The sequence below is a fragment of the Sinohyriopsis cumingii genome, chromosome 7 (assembly GCF_028554795.1).
Source record: "Sinohyriopsis cumingii isolate HCF-2022 chromosome 7, ASM2855479v2, whole genome shotgun sequence".
Classification (NCBI taxonomy): Eukaryota; Metazoa; Mollusca; class Bivalvia; order Unionida; family Unionidae; genus Sinohyriopsis; species Sinohyriopsis cumingii.
This window is the reverse complement of record NC_142967.1, coordinates 79,468,213-79,489,000: the sequence shown is the minus strand read 5'-3', so window position 1 is coordinate 79,489,000 and position 20,788 is coordinate 79,468,213. Positions and strand designations below refer to the sequence as shown.

General features: G+C 31.8%; 1 protein-coding gene across 1 annotated transcript in view; it reads left to right on the top strand.

The window, feature by feature from the left end:
• LOC149795602 (transcription factor COE1-like) overlaps window positions 1-20,788 on the top strand; it is a 104,438-nt gene that overhangs the window by 15,453 nt on the left and 68,197 nt on the right. The window contains exons 2-3 of the mRNA XM_089963828.1: window positions 10,021-10,174; window positions 18,611-18,674. Of these exons, the coding sequence (XP_089819954.1) occupies window positions 10,021-10,174; window positions 18,611-18,674 (218 nt within the window). The remainder of the gene's footprint in view (window positions 1-10,020; window positions 10,175-18,610; window positions 18,675-20,788) is intronic.

The following is a 20,788-nucleotide window of genomic DNA, read 5'->3' as shown; positions in this document are numbered from 1 at the left end:
CTGTGACTTACTTCCTCACCGTATGATCGAGTTTGTTGAAAACGTTTAACTATTGATGTTCAGGTGCACATTGTTGTAGAGATAACTTCGCTGTACATTCTGAGAGAGAAAGAGAGAGAGAGAGAGTAGGGTTTAACGCCATTTTTCAACACACGATAGGCTATACATGGCGGCCAGTATTAATGGTAGAGGAAGAACCCTGTAAAACCGCGGAAAGAACCACGGACTCACGAGAAGCTACTGGCAAGCTTTCTCACGTGCCCACATTGGCCGAACCCAAGACTCGAACCCACGCAAACAGAGGTGAGATGGCATTGATGATATATATATATATATATATATATATATATATATATATATATATATATATATATATATATATATATATATATATATATATATATATATATATATATATATATAATTACGACAGCTTTTCTCGTCTATTGTCAATAACTGTTGAACATATGATGTATTACAACACAATGTCGTGCCAACTGAACGGCTACGATTGAATTTAACGCATAGTTTCTGGTATTATGATTACTTATTCATCTTCTACAGTATATTATATATATATATATATATATATATATATATATATATATATATATATATATATATATATATATATATATATATATATATATATATATATATATATATATATATATATATATATAGTCTGGTTAACAGATGAGCGTCCCGTTGTCCTAAAAGCGGGTTGCTTTGGGCTTGAGGCTAGAAATTAATGACTCGAGTTGAAATAATTAGCACGGTTGTTGATCTTTAATACGCTGGCTGCACGCGGCAAAGTGATATGTTCAGGTTGTTGGTAGCGACCGGCACGAGACAAACCTTAACATTTGGTGTCAAACACACAAATCATTTACCCACTATAAGAACAAAGGAGCAGCTTGTCACGGTTTGTCAGATCACTCGAATCGTGGGCCCATGTTGGATAAGTGGCATTCATACAATTGTTGAAGCACGAATTCAGTCCAGAATAGAAGTAAAACATTCTTAGAACGACGTCTGTTTGTAAGAGGTGTATTACACCAAAAGCTAAAATAACTGTGTAACTTTTTATTTTAAAAAATGAAGAAAAATCCAATATGGTGGTCCACCTAAGTCGACCTAATACAGAACGAGACAGAGATGTGAAATATAAACAAAAGAATATGAAAAGACGTGGATACATCACATAAAAGATTTATGCGATTTGTACAAAATAAGTTTTACGAAATTATCTTTTATTTGCAATCTGTCATATAAAATACTCTCACGATAACATTTTACGCCAATTACTCAGCTTGATGAAAACTTATTAATCTAGCACTGCTAATATAAAAGAACGACATGAAAATTCTTCATCGTTATTAATGTATATATTCATTCATTGATATATCTACCTTATAAATAAATAAATAAATATATATATATATATATATATATATATATATATATATATATATATATATATATATATATATATATATATATATATATATATATATATGTTTATGTACTTATTTACCAATCCATCCCATATCTTTTTTCTTCTTAGTTTCTCTCACTTTCGACGTTCAGTTTTGTACACCCAAAGATAAAAAGATAATTGGAGGGGTGTGAATGTGTACTTATGACTGAATCCAGCTTGGAACGAGTCAAAACGAATTATATACATTTCCAGCTTGAAATGAATTAAGTCCGATTTCAGCGTGGAACGGATCATAACAAACTATATACGATTCCAGCGTGGAACGGATCATAACAAACTATATACGATTTCAGCGTGGAACGGATCATAACAAACTATATACGATTCCAGCGTGGAACGGATCATAACAAACTATATACGATTTCAGCGTGGAACGGATCATAACAAACTATATACGATTCCAGCGTGGAACGGATCATAACAAACTATATACGATTTCAGCGTGGAACGGATCATAACAAAGTATATACCATTCCAGCGTGGAACGGATCATAACAAACTATATACGATTCCAGCGTGGAACGGATCATAACAAACTATATACGATTCCAGCGTGGAACGGATCATAACAAAGTATATACCATTCCAGCGTGGTACGGATCATAGCGAATTAGATACGATTCCAGCGTGGAACGGATCATAACGAATTAGATACGATTCCAGCGTGGAACGGATCATAACGAATTATATACGATTATAGCGTGGAACGGATCATAACAAATTATATATGATTCCAGCTTGATTTTTCTGTCCCGTACAAAAAAGCCCCAAACTGCTATCTCTGTCTACATTACATAATACTCGTTCATAAAGATTTGTTTTTACAGATAAATTTCCAAATCTCCTGTATCAACGTGTATTCCTAAGAAACTGACAAATATTTAATCATGGACCATCTCCCTACACATATCTGACTTCATCTGTTTAAATACAGTAGCTCCAGTAAGTTGGAAGAGATAAGCTTTAAAGAGATAGCGTGGAATAACAAAGTAATTTTAAAATTTCATAAGATATCGTTGAATAACAAAGCAAGCTTATATTTGATAAGATATCGTTGAATACCAAAGCAAGTTTATAGCTCTTTGAAAAGGGGTGAATCTGAGCTAAAAAATTTGTCACTACAAGTGTCGATATAAACTACACACATGATCATACACAGCACGATTCTAAAACTTAAAGCTCTTCGATTATCGTTTTTGAAATTAGGTCTCAAACTAAAATGATTTGGAATTGTTTAACACATAAAATTTCACTTCTGTGTAATTGGCAGTTTTTCGATTCAACCCGCTTCTTGGACACAGAACATATTGCCTTTACTGAACATTATTTTCGATATTTAAAATGGCATGATCCAAATGGGGTTAATTTGAAATTGCGCGTGATACCATTCAGAGGCACGTGTAAGTAAGGGCACAACCAATATTGAATGTTTGCCTTCCGGCAATCATCTCTGCATTCGATATGTCAGCATGCGCCCGATAAATAGTTATTTGACCAAATCAAAATATCACTAATTGCATCTTGTCTGTTTAAATTGATTGGTTCTCCGTCAACAACGATGGTAAGCATAATTATGACAATAGACACGATCCCCATCACTCGTATTAATGACACTCTAAACAACATTCAATAGTTTTTATTTTTTTGGCAGAGGATGGGCATTTTACCTGTTGAATCATTTTATTGTCATAAAATCGGAATACATTAACTCTGCTTATAGATAAATAACGGAATTATCATTATTATTATTATTATTATTATTATTATTATTATTATTATTGTTATTATTATCACTCTGTCATTCGAAAAGAAAAGAAAAAAAGAGCAGATTATATTACTTGTCTCAACTCTTCGATAATTCAACCTTCTTTTTCGTACTTTCATTTATTTGTACACAAGCAATATACTACAAGTCAGGAAAGTACAACTTCATCCAGGGCTGGAGAAACGAATTTTAAAACCACACCCTATGATGTAAATAAGCGGATAAAACCAGGTCGTGGGACGTTGGATGCACATGCTTGCTATATGTGACCTTTAGTTATATGCAATTCAAAAAGACACCAGAATATAAATTTGTAAGTGAAAATAAACGTTGCCATAACATATAACCAAAAATAAATACTAATTTGAAAACTGAACTCCAATTTTGATGTATGGAAATAAGTCGTTACATTTTTTTTTGCAAAGGTGAAAGGCGATTTGCACGTGACAAGCGTACATACCTTTTCTGCCCAATTCGAAAAATAATTATAATTCTGTATCTTTTTCTATCTATGCAGCTGACTACCTACCAGTCAGTCTGATATCTTTCAGTCGATATCGGACCACCTGCCTACCTATTTATGATATCATGCAACTGCATGCGCATATATATATATATATATATATATATATATATATATATATATATATATATATATATATATATATATATATATATATATATATATATATATATATATATATATATATATATATATATTGCTCACGAAAAAACTTATTCAATGACTTATTTTGGAACACATTCTTGACTGATCGTTTATTACATGTCAATTTTTTAATCGTAAGTTAATACAGACAATAGTTGACTCATTTGTTATATCGTGCTTTGATGAAGACGTCTTAGACACTTCTGCCAGCGCCAGTTCAATGTTTATCGAGGCAAACGAGGACAATATTTACAAAATCAGTTTGTTTTTTTTATAATCGATTTGCACGAGTAAAAACAATGTCAAAGTAAGCGTACTCAATCACACAAACACGTGCGTGTTTTGTGTGCGTACGTACCGGCGTCCGTCTACTGCATTTTGAGGTCTCTTCAAACATGAGGTAAAATCATAACTACACACTCAAAATATTTATATTTCAATCAGTTGACGTGGAGTTCCAATTTCATGTTTAAATTGGTAAATTTTATATAGCAGTATACCAACATACGACATTAAACGTTGAAAGCGGTCTAATGGTGAATTAACTCTCCACCTCATCTGAGATATAAATATTTGACCAAACTTTGCAAACCGAAGAAAAGACATTTTGGAATTTCAAGGAGTACAATATCATGAAAGAATCAAACACTCATAACAGTCAATTTTGTCCAGTTGGATATAAGATCAATATAGTAGATTTTGATATAAGATCAATATAGTATATTTCGATATAAGATCAATATACTATATTTCGATATAAGATTAAATATAGTTGATTTTCGATATAAGATCAAAGTTGAATCAAACACTCATAACAGTCAATTTTGTCCAGTTCGATATAAGATCAATATAATAGATTTCGATATAAGATCAGTGTAGTAGATTTCGATATAAGATCAATATAGTTAATTTCGATATAAGATTCAAAATAGTCGAGTTCGATATATCTTAAAACAAAAGCTGATTTTTCATCCGATGAAAAAATCAGGTGATCCGATAGGCAAGTTTTAAAAATCTGATGAAATACCACATGACCCAATAAGCAAGTTATATAAATCAGAAAAAACAAATATCACATGACCCGATAGGCAAGTTACAGAAATCTTAGCTGTTTCTGAGGGGGGGGGGAGTGTTCGTTGTTGTTGTTTTTTGTTTTTTTAGAGCCTTTATTGTTGACTATATTCAGTAAGAAGGACTATAAATATACTATGAATTGAAACATTCTGATTGACTGATTGCATTTTGTCCATGTTCTTTAACTTCTCTTCCCCTCTTTGGAGTTGTACTGTCATAAAAACGAAACATTAGAAAGACAGTTTCTTGTTTGGTTTGTTTCAACGTTTGACATCTATTTTTTTGTTGTATACAAATGTGGAAAGAATTGTCAGATATACTTTGTTAGGAAGAAAAAAGAATAATGAAAACTTTGAACATTTTCCATTGATGATTGAAGTATGTATGTATGTATGTATGTATGTATGTATGTATGTATGTATGTATGTGTGTATGCATACATGCATGTATGTATGTATGTATGTATGTATGTATGTATGTGTGTATGCATACATGCATGTATGTATGAACGTACACACGCACGCACGCACACACATAGGTAGGTATGCATGAAGGTAAGGATGGATGGATGGATGTTGCTTAACGGCACGTCAGCGCAATTCAGGCTTTAAAATAAGCTATGTTCTAAAAATACAAAGGAAACATTGTGTAAAACTTTAGAAAGATACACCCTTCCAAAAAGCATACACAAGAGGATTAAAATATTGATTATAAAATCTTACTGCATAATAGGCCTTTTATCTAGCTTTAATAATGTTTTTAATGTTTTAATTGTTAGGACCACAACAATTTCATACAACTAACATAATGGTGAACCAGAATGTCAAAATTTAAGTACCTGATAAATGTAACAGAGAATCGACAAAAAGCTGGAAAATTGTCAACCTCAAAATATTCCTTTATCCCTTAATTAAGCATTATTTTTCTATTTATGAACCTTTTAAAAAGTTTTATTTTTATATTGCCAATTCCTTTTCATATCCTTTTACGATATTTGAATTTAACTAGCATTACTTGTTTTTCTAAATCATGAATTCCTGGCAGTAACGAATTTTATTCCCTGAAATATCTGAATATAATACGTTTAATTTTCCTGAAGCACATAAAAAGGATCATTTAAGCAGTTTATATAAAGTCAAAAACTATACCGTGTTACAAAGAAAGCAACAATACCGAAACAGTTTGCAAATAACTTATGGACTGCGTTTTCTTCCTCTTCCGCATCGGTATCGGTGAGAAAAAGTTGAATATATGACTTTATATTTGACTGGACAGCGTGGTACCTTCTTGGTTAGAGGCGCTTGTGTTGGATATCTAAGGGCATAAACATATTTTCCCAAAAAATATGATGATTTTGCATTAAAGAGAGTAGAAAACTGTTATTTTGGACCGCCGAAAATAATGTTAGTACAATATTTGTTGCTTTCGTAGTTAATGCAGATGCTTGCATTTATGATATAATTATTCATAATTTGACTTTTTCGTATTTATCTTTACAAAAGTAAACATGACTTATTTATTGAATTCATTTGGGGAATTGATTTTTTTAAAAATTGATTAAAGGTAGATTAACAATCATACTGATGAATGTAAAACTGAATTAGATCTCCATGTATAGATAACGAATCACTGTTTGTATTGTTTACTTCATAGAAGACATTTACAATCAACAATACGTGCATTTTCTTTTAAATATAAGAATAGTTTTGAGTGGAAATAATTTTGGCGATTTTGTGCTTGAAACAGACAGACAGAAAATCCGATTGCAGGCAAACGTATCTATCAGCCACATATATGGATGAATGTTAAAATAAACGAAACTTTGTACAAAATGTATGTAGACCATTTTTCTATCCATATGTAAGTGTACAACGAGAACTATAAAATTACCCAAGAAACAGAAAAGAGAAATGAGAAATAAAATAAAATATAACTATGAGACATTAAATCTTCTCCCTCTTTTGTACGTGTGTAAGACATATATTCATGTATGTATGTATGTATGTATGTATGTATATATATATATATATATATATATATATATATATATATATATATATATATATATATATATATATATATATATATATATATATATATATATATCGTCATAGCTATAATAATAACAATAAGAAAAATCACCGGCTAAAAAAAATGTACATAAAAATTACGTTAAAACGGTACTCTACCTGCTTATCTTTCCGACATTTTTAGAAAGCGTGAACAGATAAATACACAAGCAATTACACACATGTCCAATCATTTTGGGTTTTTCTGATTTTTGTTGTTGCAGTTAATGTAGTGGAAAGAAAATAAAAGTGAACATATAGACAAATTACAGCGCAAAATAGATAAGAAAATAGACTTATGTGTAAAAACACAGATTTTCTTTTATATTGTTATCTTCACTGAATTATATTGCCCAAAGATGAAATACATTGGGTAGGAACTGACCCACATACAAATGTAGACTTAAAAGAACATTGAAACATACCTTTTGAATTGTATGAATCATTGATTTTACATAGTATAATACTTAAAACGTATCCTTCAATAAACCGTTTCATGTGTATTTAAAATAAATATTTAATCTCTTGCAAACGAACCACTGCAGTAAGTGTTTGAACATTTGTTTAGGCTTTAAAACGGTGAAATTCCATCCACATCGGCATACTATCGTGTCTGCCATCATTTTATGATATTCTGCAACAGCATTATATACCAGCGCCCTATCGTCATTTTGTGTGTTATTGCGATACCAACAAAATGTCCAGATGGTGCGAAATTCTAAATGCTATGAAAATAACATGTGCGTGCTTATACCAACAGAAAACGCAAGTGCTTTATAATTGGATAAGTTGATTCGGAAGGTTGGCTGTGATGGCCAATGGGCGGAGAATTTTAACATCTTCCTAAATTGTTAGAATTTGATTGGTGGACTGAAGTTACGCCTCTCGGAGGCTGGATATCCCGGCGGATGGCGGAAGTCTAATGGGACATCTTACTTACGAGTTGATCGGAATTGCAACAAAAGGCGTTCCGCCGGGACCAAAGTTCAGAACCCGGGTGAGATCGCGGTGAGAGTAATATGCTATCAATACATAGTCTTTCTGTGTGACCTTACGTGGCTTCAAACTTGTCTCCAGGAAAATTCGAAAACCGCATCTTCTAGCTAAAAGTGTGTTGGATTCATAAAGGTTTGGGGAATTTACACAACGGCACGAGCTAGGAAACAGGGAAATTCAATGTTTAGAAACCCTGTCTTAAAAATAATTTTGAAAACACTTCCGACAGTCAAAATTCTAAGTTGTGATTTTGATGACATAAATACGTAGATGATACAGAAGGAGTTACGTTGATGTTTGGTTTAACGTCAGACCAAGGGAAGTGCTTGGAACTAACGCCCATGAAAGCAGAGCCGGTTTCTGCCCAGGTTGGTTCAGTGAGAAATTGGATGCAGCCCACAGCGGTCGATCAGAGGCGAGTATCCTCCGAATATTGATATTTATTATTGTTCTGTCGCAAAACAAATTAATCTCTCTTAATGACCCTAAAATGTACTCTTCTTTAAAGCCAATGCATTTTAATAATCGGTACAGAGAATAAAACCAAAACAAAAAAATCGGGGTAAATTGTTCTCTTGCAAAATGAATGCCTCTGAATGATGATGGGGAAAGAACCAACTCCCAGTAGCATATTGTGTTCTAGAGATCTCTAAAGGCCCGTATATCATAGTCAATGTAAAGGGTAGTGCATTCTAATAAACTAACAACTGCGGCGGACGTGTTTCATCATACAATCAACATTTCTTAACTTTATCCGGGCTAGAACCCTGAGCTGTAGTCCCACATGGTTTGTCCGAAAGAATTTACTTGACATCGGTAGCATAAAACGTCATATCTTTTGGGATAAGTTCTTGAGAAAGGTTAATTCGAATGCAAAAAAGTACTCCCATAGCTCTGCAAAATTAGTTTGATTGTATTGATAATTTACAGAGTGTATTTATTTTTCTCAATGCTTTTCAAGAGACAACAGCCAGAAGAAAATGGACTCTTTAAAGATAATGGGATTTTTAGTTGGTTTTGAAGGCATATACAAGAAAACATGCCCTGATTGGAAATATTTTATTGACGTCTCTATTCATCTAAATTATCCCCTGAAAAATTCTTTAATATTTTTTTTAATCATATTTTATTTCTTCCGTATCAACGTTTTTGTTTCTGTTAGAGATACTACCAGTTCTATTTATCAGTAAATAAATGGATGGTTTTTGTTTTATGCATCAATATTAGTTTTTACTCAAGTCATTTTTACTTTCATCTGATAAATCTTTCCACATGCATTGTTTGGTCTTTATATTTTTATTTTCATCTCAGTTGCCATTGTTTCTGTTCGGACTATCATAACAAAAATAAGTTTGGTGATGAAATTTCTATTGTACAGTTTCTGTAATCTCAAAAGGGGAATGTGCAAAATTTATTTTTAGCATGTATAACGTCGCCAGCAAACTCTGAAAGAGAAATAAAAGCATCGAATTTACCCGTGCCTTCCCAAAACATTTTAATTTTGTCAAATTGAATAAATTGGTTTATTAATAATAATCTTTAATTCGACCAAGCATGAGACATATAAGGTAAATGTCTCTTTTGTGAACTGTTCAAATTCTACTGAATTTGATATAGATAGAAACAGATGTTGTATAAGTAATATTAAAACATACTGAGTCTACATTTTCATTACCATATTTTCAAATTGAATGATACCATTATTTTTGTAGTTTTTATACTTTTAGTTTTTCTTTTGGAAGTCATGCAAAAAATGTATAACCGATTATTCGTAAATTAAAGCAGGAACTCGCATTCAAATAATGTATATTTGATAATTAATTAGGTTTATCAGTTATTACTTTGCAATCTTTTCGTACATCTAATTGACGCAACAAATATTATCAACTGTGACTCTAAACATATACTCGTACATAAGTTGTATATAAATTTGTTTAATGTTTTTCAGTGTCGGGGTGGGCAGGGCTCACTTCGAGAAACAGCCCCCTACTAACTTGAGGAAAAGTAATTTTTTTCACTTTGTTCTTGCTCTGTATGACAGACAAGGTCAACCCATTGAGATTGAGAGAACAGCTTTCATCGGCTTCGTGGAGAAAGAAGAGGTAAATATTTTTTTTATTGATCACTTTTCATTTCTTAAAGTAATCAAATAGAAACAGAATTTTTAATTTTAGATTTTATTCTATTACATATGAACATATGCATAATTGTTATTACCCTCAAATTCATTATAACAGTTTATAAACTAGAACCTCAAATTCATAATAACAGTTTATAAATTAAGACCACTAATTCATTATAACAGTTTATAGATAGGAACCTCAAATTTATTATAACAGTTTATAAACTAGAACCTCAAATTCATTATAACAGTTTATAGACTAGAACCTCAAATTCATTATAACAGTTTATAAATTAAGACTACAAATTCATTATAACAGTTTATAAATAGGAACCTCAAATTCATTATAACAGTTTATAAACTAGAACCTCAAATTCATTATAACAGTTTATAAACTAGAACCTCAAATTCATTATAACAGTTTATAAATTAAGACTACAAATTCATTATAACAGTTTATAAATAGGAACCTCAAATTCATTATAACAGTTTATAAATAGGAACCTCAAATTCATTATAACAGTTTATAAATAGGAACCTCAAATTCATTATAACAGTTTATAGACTAGAACCTCAAATTCATTATATCAGTTTATAAATTAAAACCACAAAATCATTATAACTGTTTATAAATAGGAACCTCAAATTGACAAATAACAGTTTATAAATTAGAAACTGTTGAGCTATTGCAAATTGCGGTTGTTAACATATCTCATTAGAAATATTAGTTCTTCTGTGCATTCTTTATATTTCTGTCCTGAAATCTAATATTTCCATGGTAAGATTTCCCAAGTAAGTCTCAGGTTTGAGATTCGAACAACCTACATGTTTATCATGAAAATTCTGACGTAACGTAAAAACACTATAATTCATATGCAATACATAATTTGGTGTTATTTTGTAACACACACACACACACACACACACACACACACACACACATATATATATATATATATATATATATATATATATATATATATATATATATATATATATATATATATATATATATATATATATATATATATATATATATATATATATATATATATATATATATATATATATATATATATATATATAATGCTACTGGACACGCCATGTGGGACTCAACCCAGATGTATATATACACCATTTGCTTATCCTATTCTAAATGTCTATCATCCACTCAGATGATCAAAAGCATTCATTTGTCTACAACAAAATAAAATCTCAAATAACGTGTCTGTTAGCATTCTGTAGTTATAATATTGAGAGAAATCAATCATACTCTGCTTTTCTGTGCCAGTTATTTTACTTTTTGTGTTTTCCGAGACTGACATGCCATCTGTCTTTCTCTCTCCTCTCTCTTTCTCTCTCCTCTCTCTTCTCTCCATCTCTCTCTCTCTCTCTCTTTTTCTCTCTCTGTAAATAAAATTGTAGTTTCATATTGTCACATCAGAAATCACCACTTTTGGTTTAACCCGTTTCTGTTGCCTAATTAGTTATTCAAGACAACAGATGGGCTGGTTCACCAATTCGCACCGGAGACAAGGGTCGTATTCTGATATTCTAACACGAGTGCAACCATCCATAGTGGTGCGATAGTAATATATTTTATACCCCTAGGTAGGAACATAATTAAATTGTATACCCGTCTGAATTATTCATATCTTCCATATGTGGATATTATTTAGTTTTCTTTGGGGTGTTTAGAAAACATAGTTACCGATATTTTATCAGAAACTCTACCCGGAACAGAAACTTGTATTAGCAATATTTAGCGCATAGTCTTAGAAATAAAAAATAAATAACAAAAAAAAAAAAGAAAATATATCAGGAATATTTTAGTTAAGTAAACTGTGTGAATGACCATAACCTTAGAAAGCGCTGTCATATAAATGATCCTAACAAAAAATAAGATTGCACATAGCGTCAATTGTAATCGGAAACTGTCAATGAAAAATCGGAATCGATGAAATGTCTTCTGTATCTTCCACTTACTGTGCCCCTTTATTTTTTCCATATCCTGAAAGACTCACTTGATGACGCTAATGATCCATTCTTATTCACTTTAAGGCACATACCATCTTTATTCGTTAATAGTGGAGTCCAACTACAAGTAACATAAATCCTGATCAGCCGTAGCATAATGCACACGTAGAGTCTGTGTTGTTTGTTCCACTGATTACTACAAATAAACTGCACAGACCCAGATTTTCAGGCGCATTGTGGGACGGCAGAGATATGGGTCTGTCCAGCTTGCAGTTGGACATGTTTTTATAAGCGAGTGCATTCGGTAATAAGACCTCAGTAAAACGCAAAAACATGTTTTACGCTTTCACAAAACGTATAAATAATTTATTGGCAGGACAGTTAGCAACCAGCGTTGAAGTAGTTGGGGAAAACATTCTTTAAGCTTCACATTAGAAATGCTGAGGAAGAAAAAATGTTTTAGTTAAAGGATATCTCATCGCAACGCAGAGGTGTCCGTATTAGTGTGCGACATTTTTTCCCGTTATTTCATAACACCAGGGAATTAAATATTTAGTAGCAAAACGAAGCCATTAATCATTTTAATTTTGTACAATGCATAATTTAGAAAGATAATCGCTCGAGTGAGCGGAATTACTTTGAGTTGCATTGAAGATCGTCATCTGGTACTGTATACTATCGTTAATCAAATAAAGGTAACATCCATCTTTAGTCAAAATACAATCTAATACTTTATTCGTATTAATAAAGAAGATGAACAAAAATATATGGGAATATAAAACAAAATTATTTCCTTCGTAACATAAATATGACTAATTTGATGAATATTACAGTTAAGCATAGATAAAGGAAAGAAAGACTTTAGTGTAGAACCACACGTATATACGGGCTTTTGATACGTGCAGATTATTTCTGTAATGGGGCTACATATTTTCTTATATTCCCTTCCACTTCATCTAATGGTATTAAGCACTGGCTTCGTCTCTTTTTTTTTTTCCTTTTGAAGAACAGTAAAAGTATATAGAAAACACGATAACCAGTCACAAATATATTACAACAAGATAACGTCAATAAAATTGATTGTAAATCTAATTTCACAATCATAATTGTTTGAGACGAACGATTTATTTATGATCTTATGCATGTTACTATAAAAATTAAATAGTTTTAAATTTTAAACAATACATGGCATGTATATATTTGTCATGTCAAGTGAGACTATTTTATTTAAAATTTCATGATGTAACTGTGACTTTAAATTACTGTGGACCCGTTTCAGATTGCGTGATATCCGATCCCCATCAAAATTGGGCTAGACCAAACAGTCTCTGTGAAAATCTATTAAGGCTACTACACAATTAATTGAATATAAAGAAGACGACTTAATTGAAATGAACAACACATCTGTCGTTACTTCAAAGCCACGTGACGATAAATAACCATTAATTTCGACACATGATAAGATAACACAGCAATCACTTCCGCATATAAACAAAGTTCATGGATTGGCCAGGCCCAGTTTGTAATACATGTACGTACGAACATACTCAGCATATGGGTTCATTTTTGTTTTCCATTTTCAAGGAACTAGAAAGACATCGCATTGAACTCATCTGTGGTGGGCAACACTACTAGTTTTATTGTCAACAGTGAACATTTGTGTGTTAGTTCTACCTTATTAAAATGTTCTGGAAATATCAGAAGTTACGATGAAATGGCAACTCAAATTGCAGAGTATTATGAAAATATGATCGGATTTTCCTTTTATGGGTTCTTTGTTTTATGTCCCAAAGAATATTTATTGATAAATTAACTATGTATGTAATACCAAGCATATAAAACTGACAACTTTACGTTCTTCAAAGTGTAGAGGTACGGGTGCAACAAAAAGTTTTATACTTTCGTACTTGTTATCTCTTCCCGTATTTTGTGGATAAACCGAATAACATTTTACCAAACTAATATTTAATGTATATATTTGAGGAAGACATAAGCGTTAGGGGTAGGGTGGTGATTTAAGTCATAGTTAAGGTAGAATGCTTTTGTAAAATCAACACTTAATGGTCAGCTCGAAATGACATGTTTATTACATTATGATGTCATCGAGATGACGTCACTTTTGCCTAATTGTTTTCCAGTGAGTTGAACTGTGAGATATAATTAACACAAACTATATATATATATATATATATATATATATATATATATATATATATATATATATATATATATATATATATATATATATATATATATATATATATATATATATATATCCAACTATGAATTTCTTTGTAAAGACAGGTATCTGGTATATATATATATATATATATATATATATATATATATATATTCAACTATAACTTTTTATGTAAAGATATTTATCTGGAATATATATTCAACTATGAGTTTCTTTGTAAAGACAGGTAGCTGAGATATATATATATATATATATATATATATATATATATATATATATATATATATATATATTCAACAATGAATTGTCTATGTATTCAACTATGAGAAACGTAATAAAAAGCATAGCTGCTGATTAATCTCTTTTGATTTTGGATTGCTTGGACCCTTAGCTATGTAAAACTAGAAGATTGTAGAAAATTAAGTACTCAATCATTTCATAAGAGAGTTTCCTTAATGTGCGTATGTAATGGTTATACATTAACATTTTGTGCGACTACTACAATGACTCGTCCATGGTTTTACTACGTACTCTTGCCGATCTGTTGCATTTCAAAGTAGAAACGAGTTAGACCATAACATTGACTCTTTAAATTACACGACAAAGGCCAGTATACATTTAACTCAAGTAAATTACTAACACCTCGTTAGAATTTGATTAAGGTGAGTTATACAAATGGTTAAATTGACACCGACCTAGTATTTAAAATGAAACTAAAATAGTCCTTTGAAACGCGTTCATAACTTCTGATAGATTTTTAAAAAGAAAAGTATCCTCCTTATATATACAATTTTAAAAGAATTTAAATTTACTGCAGCATATGTACTGCGAATGAAATGCATACAAAACATCCAGGCAATTGCTAAAATCAGCAACAAGCGATATCTAACTAAACTTCTAAAATTATAGGAAAAAGAGACATACAGGCAGAGAGAGAGAGAGAGAGAGAGAGAGAGAGAGAGAGAGAGAGAGAGAGAGAGAGAGAGAGAGAGAGAGATGGTTGGATTTAATGCCATTTTGAGCACATGATAGGATATAGATGACGGCCAATATATTTGGTGGACGAAGAACCCAAGTGATTTGTAAAGGCGACTTAAATCACTCAACCACCTGGGTCACCCGAATTGAGAGAGAGGGGAACACCACATAGGTACATAAAACAATAACAACCAATTAATTAGCGTCCAGAAACAGATAACAGACAGACAGACAGACAGAGAAACATAAACTTACTGCTGGTTCAGCAAACGATTAATTCCTTATTAAACCCAAAATAGTTTTCTAAAAGAAAATAATCTTTAAAATTAGCGTTACTTTTATCTACGCTGGAAAAGCTGTAGAGATTTATATATCAAATTAGTCAATGGTCGTTTTAGGAAACCTTATGTTTTTGCGAAGGCCTTTTTGGTTTTAGGTAAATTTGACTCTTAAATGTTTCTGTGAGAGTGAGTAATGCTTTAAACGTCATTTATCTACAAAAGTCATCGCTAAAATCGGCATAAAATCCATAAAGATATATAGATGACTAAATATCGGCTTCTTTCAAACCCTCTCTTAGTCAACAGTAATATTTATTTATATAATGTCACTGATGTAATTACTGAAGGCATAATATTGCCCATATTGAAACACGATATTGAGATGTTAAAAGAAAATAATACATACAATATTGTCATAATATCCGACAGCCTCTAATAAGTATTTACGTCAGAAACATTTTACTGTACACATCAACAGATGTGAAAGAAGAAAAAACAAGAATGAAGTACAAATACGCTGGGACTAATGGACTGGAGAAGGGGTCAGATAAAGGACTTTAAAGGACTTAATGACTTGTAATACTCTCTAGGGGGTATACATTTATAATAAACACAACCGCACTGGGGATAAAACAGCTTAAAGTGAAGATATAAGCAGTAATCAGGCAAATCTCGATGTTGTAATGAAGTGTGATTATTGTTGTAATTAAGTGTGATTATTGCGTGGAGTGTCAAACTTTCTGCTCCTACATACCACTTTCTGTTGAAATGATTTTATTAATTAAAATCGATTTTCCTTTCTTTCTGTTTTATTTTTGTGTGGTTAAAATGTGAATAAAATATATTGCCAGAAGTTTGTGCCTCTGCATTTTGTATGATATAAAATGTGATTCGTGCAAAGCCTATGAAAGCAAGAGGAGTAATAAATTCGCAATATGGTATGAAAAGATAACTCACTGAAATATGTATAATTCGCAATATGGTATGAAAAGATAACTCACTAAAATATGTATAATTCGCAATATGGTATGAAAAGATAACTCACTGAAATATGTATAATTCGCAATATGGTATGAAAAGATAACTCACTGATATACTTAAAATTCGCAATAAGGTATGAAAACATAACTCAGTGAAATACGTATTATTCGCGATATAGTATCACAAGATAGCTCACCAAAATACGTCTAATTCGCAATATGGTATGAAAAGATAACTCACTGATATACGTATAATTCGCAATATGGTATGAAAAGATAATTCACTGAAATACGTATAATTCGCTATATAATATGAAAAGATACCTCACTGAAATACGTCTAATCGCGATATAGTATTACAAGATAGCTCACCAGAATACGTCTAATTTGCAATATAGTATGAAAAAATAACTCACTGATATACGTATAATTCGACATGTAGTATCACAAGACAACTCACTAAAGTACGTTAAATGCTGTATATATATATATATATATATATATATATATATATATATATATATATATATATATATATATATATGATCACCGTCGTTTCATTTTCTTTTAATGCTCACCCATGTATATGAATTATCACATAGATGTCGCCTTGAATATAACCAGTATAAATCTCCAGTTTTTATATGTTTGGTAAAACATGTGACGGTGAATATTTTAAGATATGCATCTTTAGGGTGCCCTGCGTCACATATAGGTGAAAAAGTGGGTAAAATAGTCACACTCGGTCGTTATCTTTCCTTTTATATTGGGATTTACATAACGTGTTGTTCATGATTGGGACACACGGGAGACATAACAGAACACATAACAGAAAAATAACAAAAGTATTCTTGATGACCATTTTTTTGGCAAAGTATTCATGATAGGGATACTGGTTGGGTAGGACAGGGTGTGGATTTAGACCAATTTGTTTGATTTAATGCTTCGCTGGCATTTATTTTTCGATATTGTTTTGTTAAGAAAGATTAAAAAGAGTGGACAACTATGACAACAGGCAGGGGGCTGTATTTTGCGTACAATATATCAATACTTCGGCCATATACATTGATCCTAGTTCCTTTGGTAATAAGTAGATTAATAGGAGACTATGAGGTGTTAGCATCATTGAAGATACTAAGACATTTAATCCTGTAAAGTGAATATTTACCCCCTCCCCCATCTGCCACGTACCCAAGATGGGGACATTTCTACGCTGCCAAAAGTACATACTTGGGGCATTTTGAAGGTTTAATTTTCGTGATTTTGTATAGAGGGCTGTTTTTGTCTGTAAAGCATCAGTGTGATCATTATAGCTGTGGTTAGCTAAGTTGGATTTTATTAGGAAAATTAACGTAAGAAAAATATGTCCACTTTTACGGTAAGAAATGGAACACCTACTCCTTCGCATCTGCAGTGAAATCGCTAAATCCAGTCGTTAAGACAAAAGATTTCGGCGTGTGAAACCTGCAGAGGAAATTAATTTGACCAATATCAGATGGGACTATACCCTGTATTCATTATTTTATTTCACTCGCCTAACGACATGTCGTTCGAACAAGATCTGTTAAATTAAGCTACGTTCCAAAGATTAAGTTGGCACCAGAATGTAACATGAATTGTTATCACAGAAAACGTTAGTTGCAAGATTAGTTAAAGCGTGGTTTCGGTCAGTATTGTTTTAGGTTATGGTAGAAAGAAATGTAAACTTAGACATATGCTAAATAGTGGATAGAGTTTCATTTGTAATTCAAAGTTCCAATTAGACGCTCATTGAAAATGTAGCATATGCTAATTTTCTTTCCGTAGCATATTCAGAAATCCGCAATCATAAATTCCATTTGCTCTCGCTATGGTACGAAATCAACACATTTGTGAAGAAAGGTGCACAGTAATTTATTTTGCTGGATTAAAAATCATTAAATATTTATGACGTCTTGCGAAGAGTTGCTTGAAACCTTAGTTGGATTTGTTGGTAACACCTGTATGTTTCTATTCCACAGGAAGGCGAAACGGCGAAGACAAACAATGGGATCCATTACAGAATCCAGTTACTGTACGCAAATGGTAGGTTTTCCTTTGATTGTTACAAATTAACCATTTTGCACACTGAAACAAAGATGGCTCACCCTTCGACACAGCCTTTCCAATTTTATATCAACTAAGTAATAATAATAATAATAACAACAATAAGCCATTATTTTGGTCATAAGCAATAATATCCTACTACTACTACTACTACTACTACTACTACTACTACTACTAATAATAATAATAATAACAACAACAGTAGTGAGTACTTGTGATTTAATGGTTTAAATTTTTTTGAGTGAAAAATTAACTGTAATCACAAACTTTTGAAGGCTTTTCGTTAGTCCATTTTTCAAACACATGTAAGGTGTCAAATACGGAATATTTTGAAAATGTTGATATTTTACGAACATACATTTTGCATCGAGACAGACAGTCGTACGGGATTTTAGACATAGATAAATATATAAAAAGATGGATGTATTTGACGGATAGCTGGATTATTAGATTCTTAGATAAAGAAATGAACGGATAAATCGGTGGTTTTCACGTAAAATATCCCTGAGTATATGGAAAAGTATAAATGAGCAAATGTAAGAAGAACCGAGACATAAAAAAGTCGGATTTAAATTTGTTTCGCACCATATCTGTTAAAAATTCAAGCAGAAAATTACTTTCATTGGAGGGTGATAGAAGTGACGAGCTGAAATTTGACTAGGATGATGAATTTAGGTTTAGTATACTGCTCATAAATAATGAAGTAGATATTGAACATGAGAGTCAATGACAATTTGGTAGCCAATCCGTCAACTAGCGACATCTGTCCCCTTACTAAGGCATCGATTGAATGTCTACCGTAAATTTACATCGGAGACCAATATTCATAAAACGTGAATGTAAAACAGTGCCTCGTAACTGTCAAGCCAATTTGCTATATTTTTATCTAAATGTACCCCATGGGGGAAGTGGGGGTGGGGTACAAGGTCGTTTACCTATTTAATGGTTGGATTGGTTTGTGTTAGTGTGCTTAATTTGCTTTCTTTCCCCTCTCTTTGTTTTTTTATCTCTTGGAGTAGTTGGATAGTAAAGGAACATCAGTGTCTGTATATATGGAATACAGTTCATCTCAATTATTAATTTTCTTATTAAAAAAAAGACTTGCTCTATTACTAGTGCATTTAGGGTACCTAAGCAGATGGGGACATTAGGGTACCTAAGTAGATGGAGACATTAGGGTACCTAAGTAGATGGGGACATAGGTTTGGTTACTTGGTGACCTTAGGTTGATGGGGACATAGACGTAGACAACCAGTGAGAACCTTCCTCTGAGATATGTTATCAAATGTATAGTCTGGCATTTATTAATTTTCTTTACAAACCATAGAGCTGCATGCAGATCAGAAGATTATATAATGTTGGCATAACAAATGAGTAGATAGTACACTAGCATGTGTATGTCACCTTTTATTTTGTCCCTCCCCTCCCAAAAAATGACGTTGCCCCTCAACCACCTCGCAAAAATATTTCTTGCACACGGAAAATTAAAAATTCATATTTGTGATGTGTTTTTGGATTATAAAATTATAAAAATTATCATTCAAATGAAAGGTCTTATTTGATATATGCAATTAAACATTTACGTGGCACTACACGCAGTTTTACGTCAAAAGTAACTGTTGTGACGAATTATTATGAAAAAAATCTGAGGTTGTAGATGTTGATATCGACAATCGTAATTTTATGCGTATAAATTGCAAATGATACGTGTTTTCTTGCGATCTATACATGACATAATTCCGACGTGTAGTGATCAGCTATCAAGTTTTACGCTAGTAGGCCAAAACATGTTTTGATTTGGAAGAAAAGGAATGGGGGTGACGGCCCAAGTGCCTCTAAAAGTAAATGATTTATCTGAAGTACACAAATAATAATAATAATAATAATAATAATAATAATAATAATAATAATATAGTTGTTAAAATGTTCCAAAATATCTAAACACCTGCTGTCGGTGCACGTGAAATGTGTTAGCTGTGTTAGACGCACAGGTTCCCATGTAAATCAACTAGCAAATTCAGATAGTTGATAATGACAAGATAACCGGTGACGTTTCAAATTATCCGTGTCAATGTTTCTATTCATGGAATGTA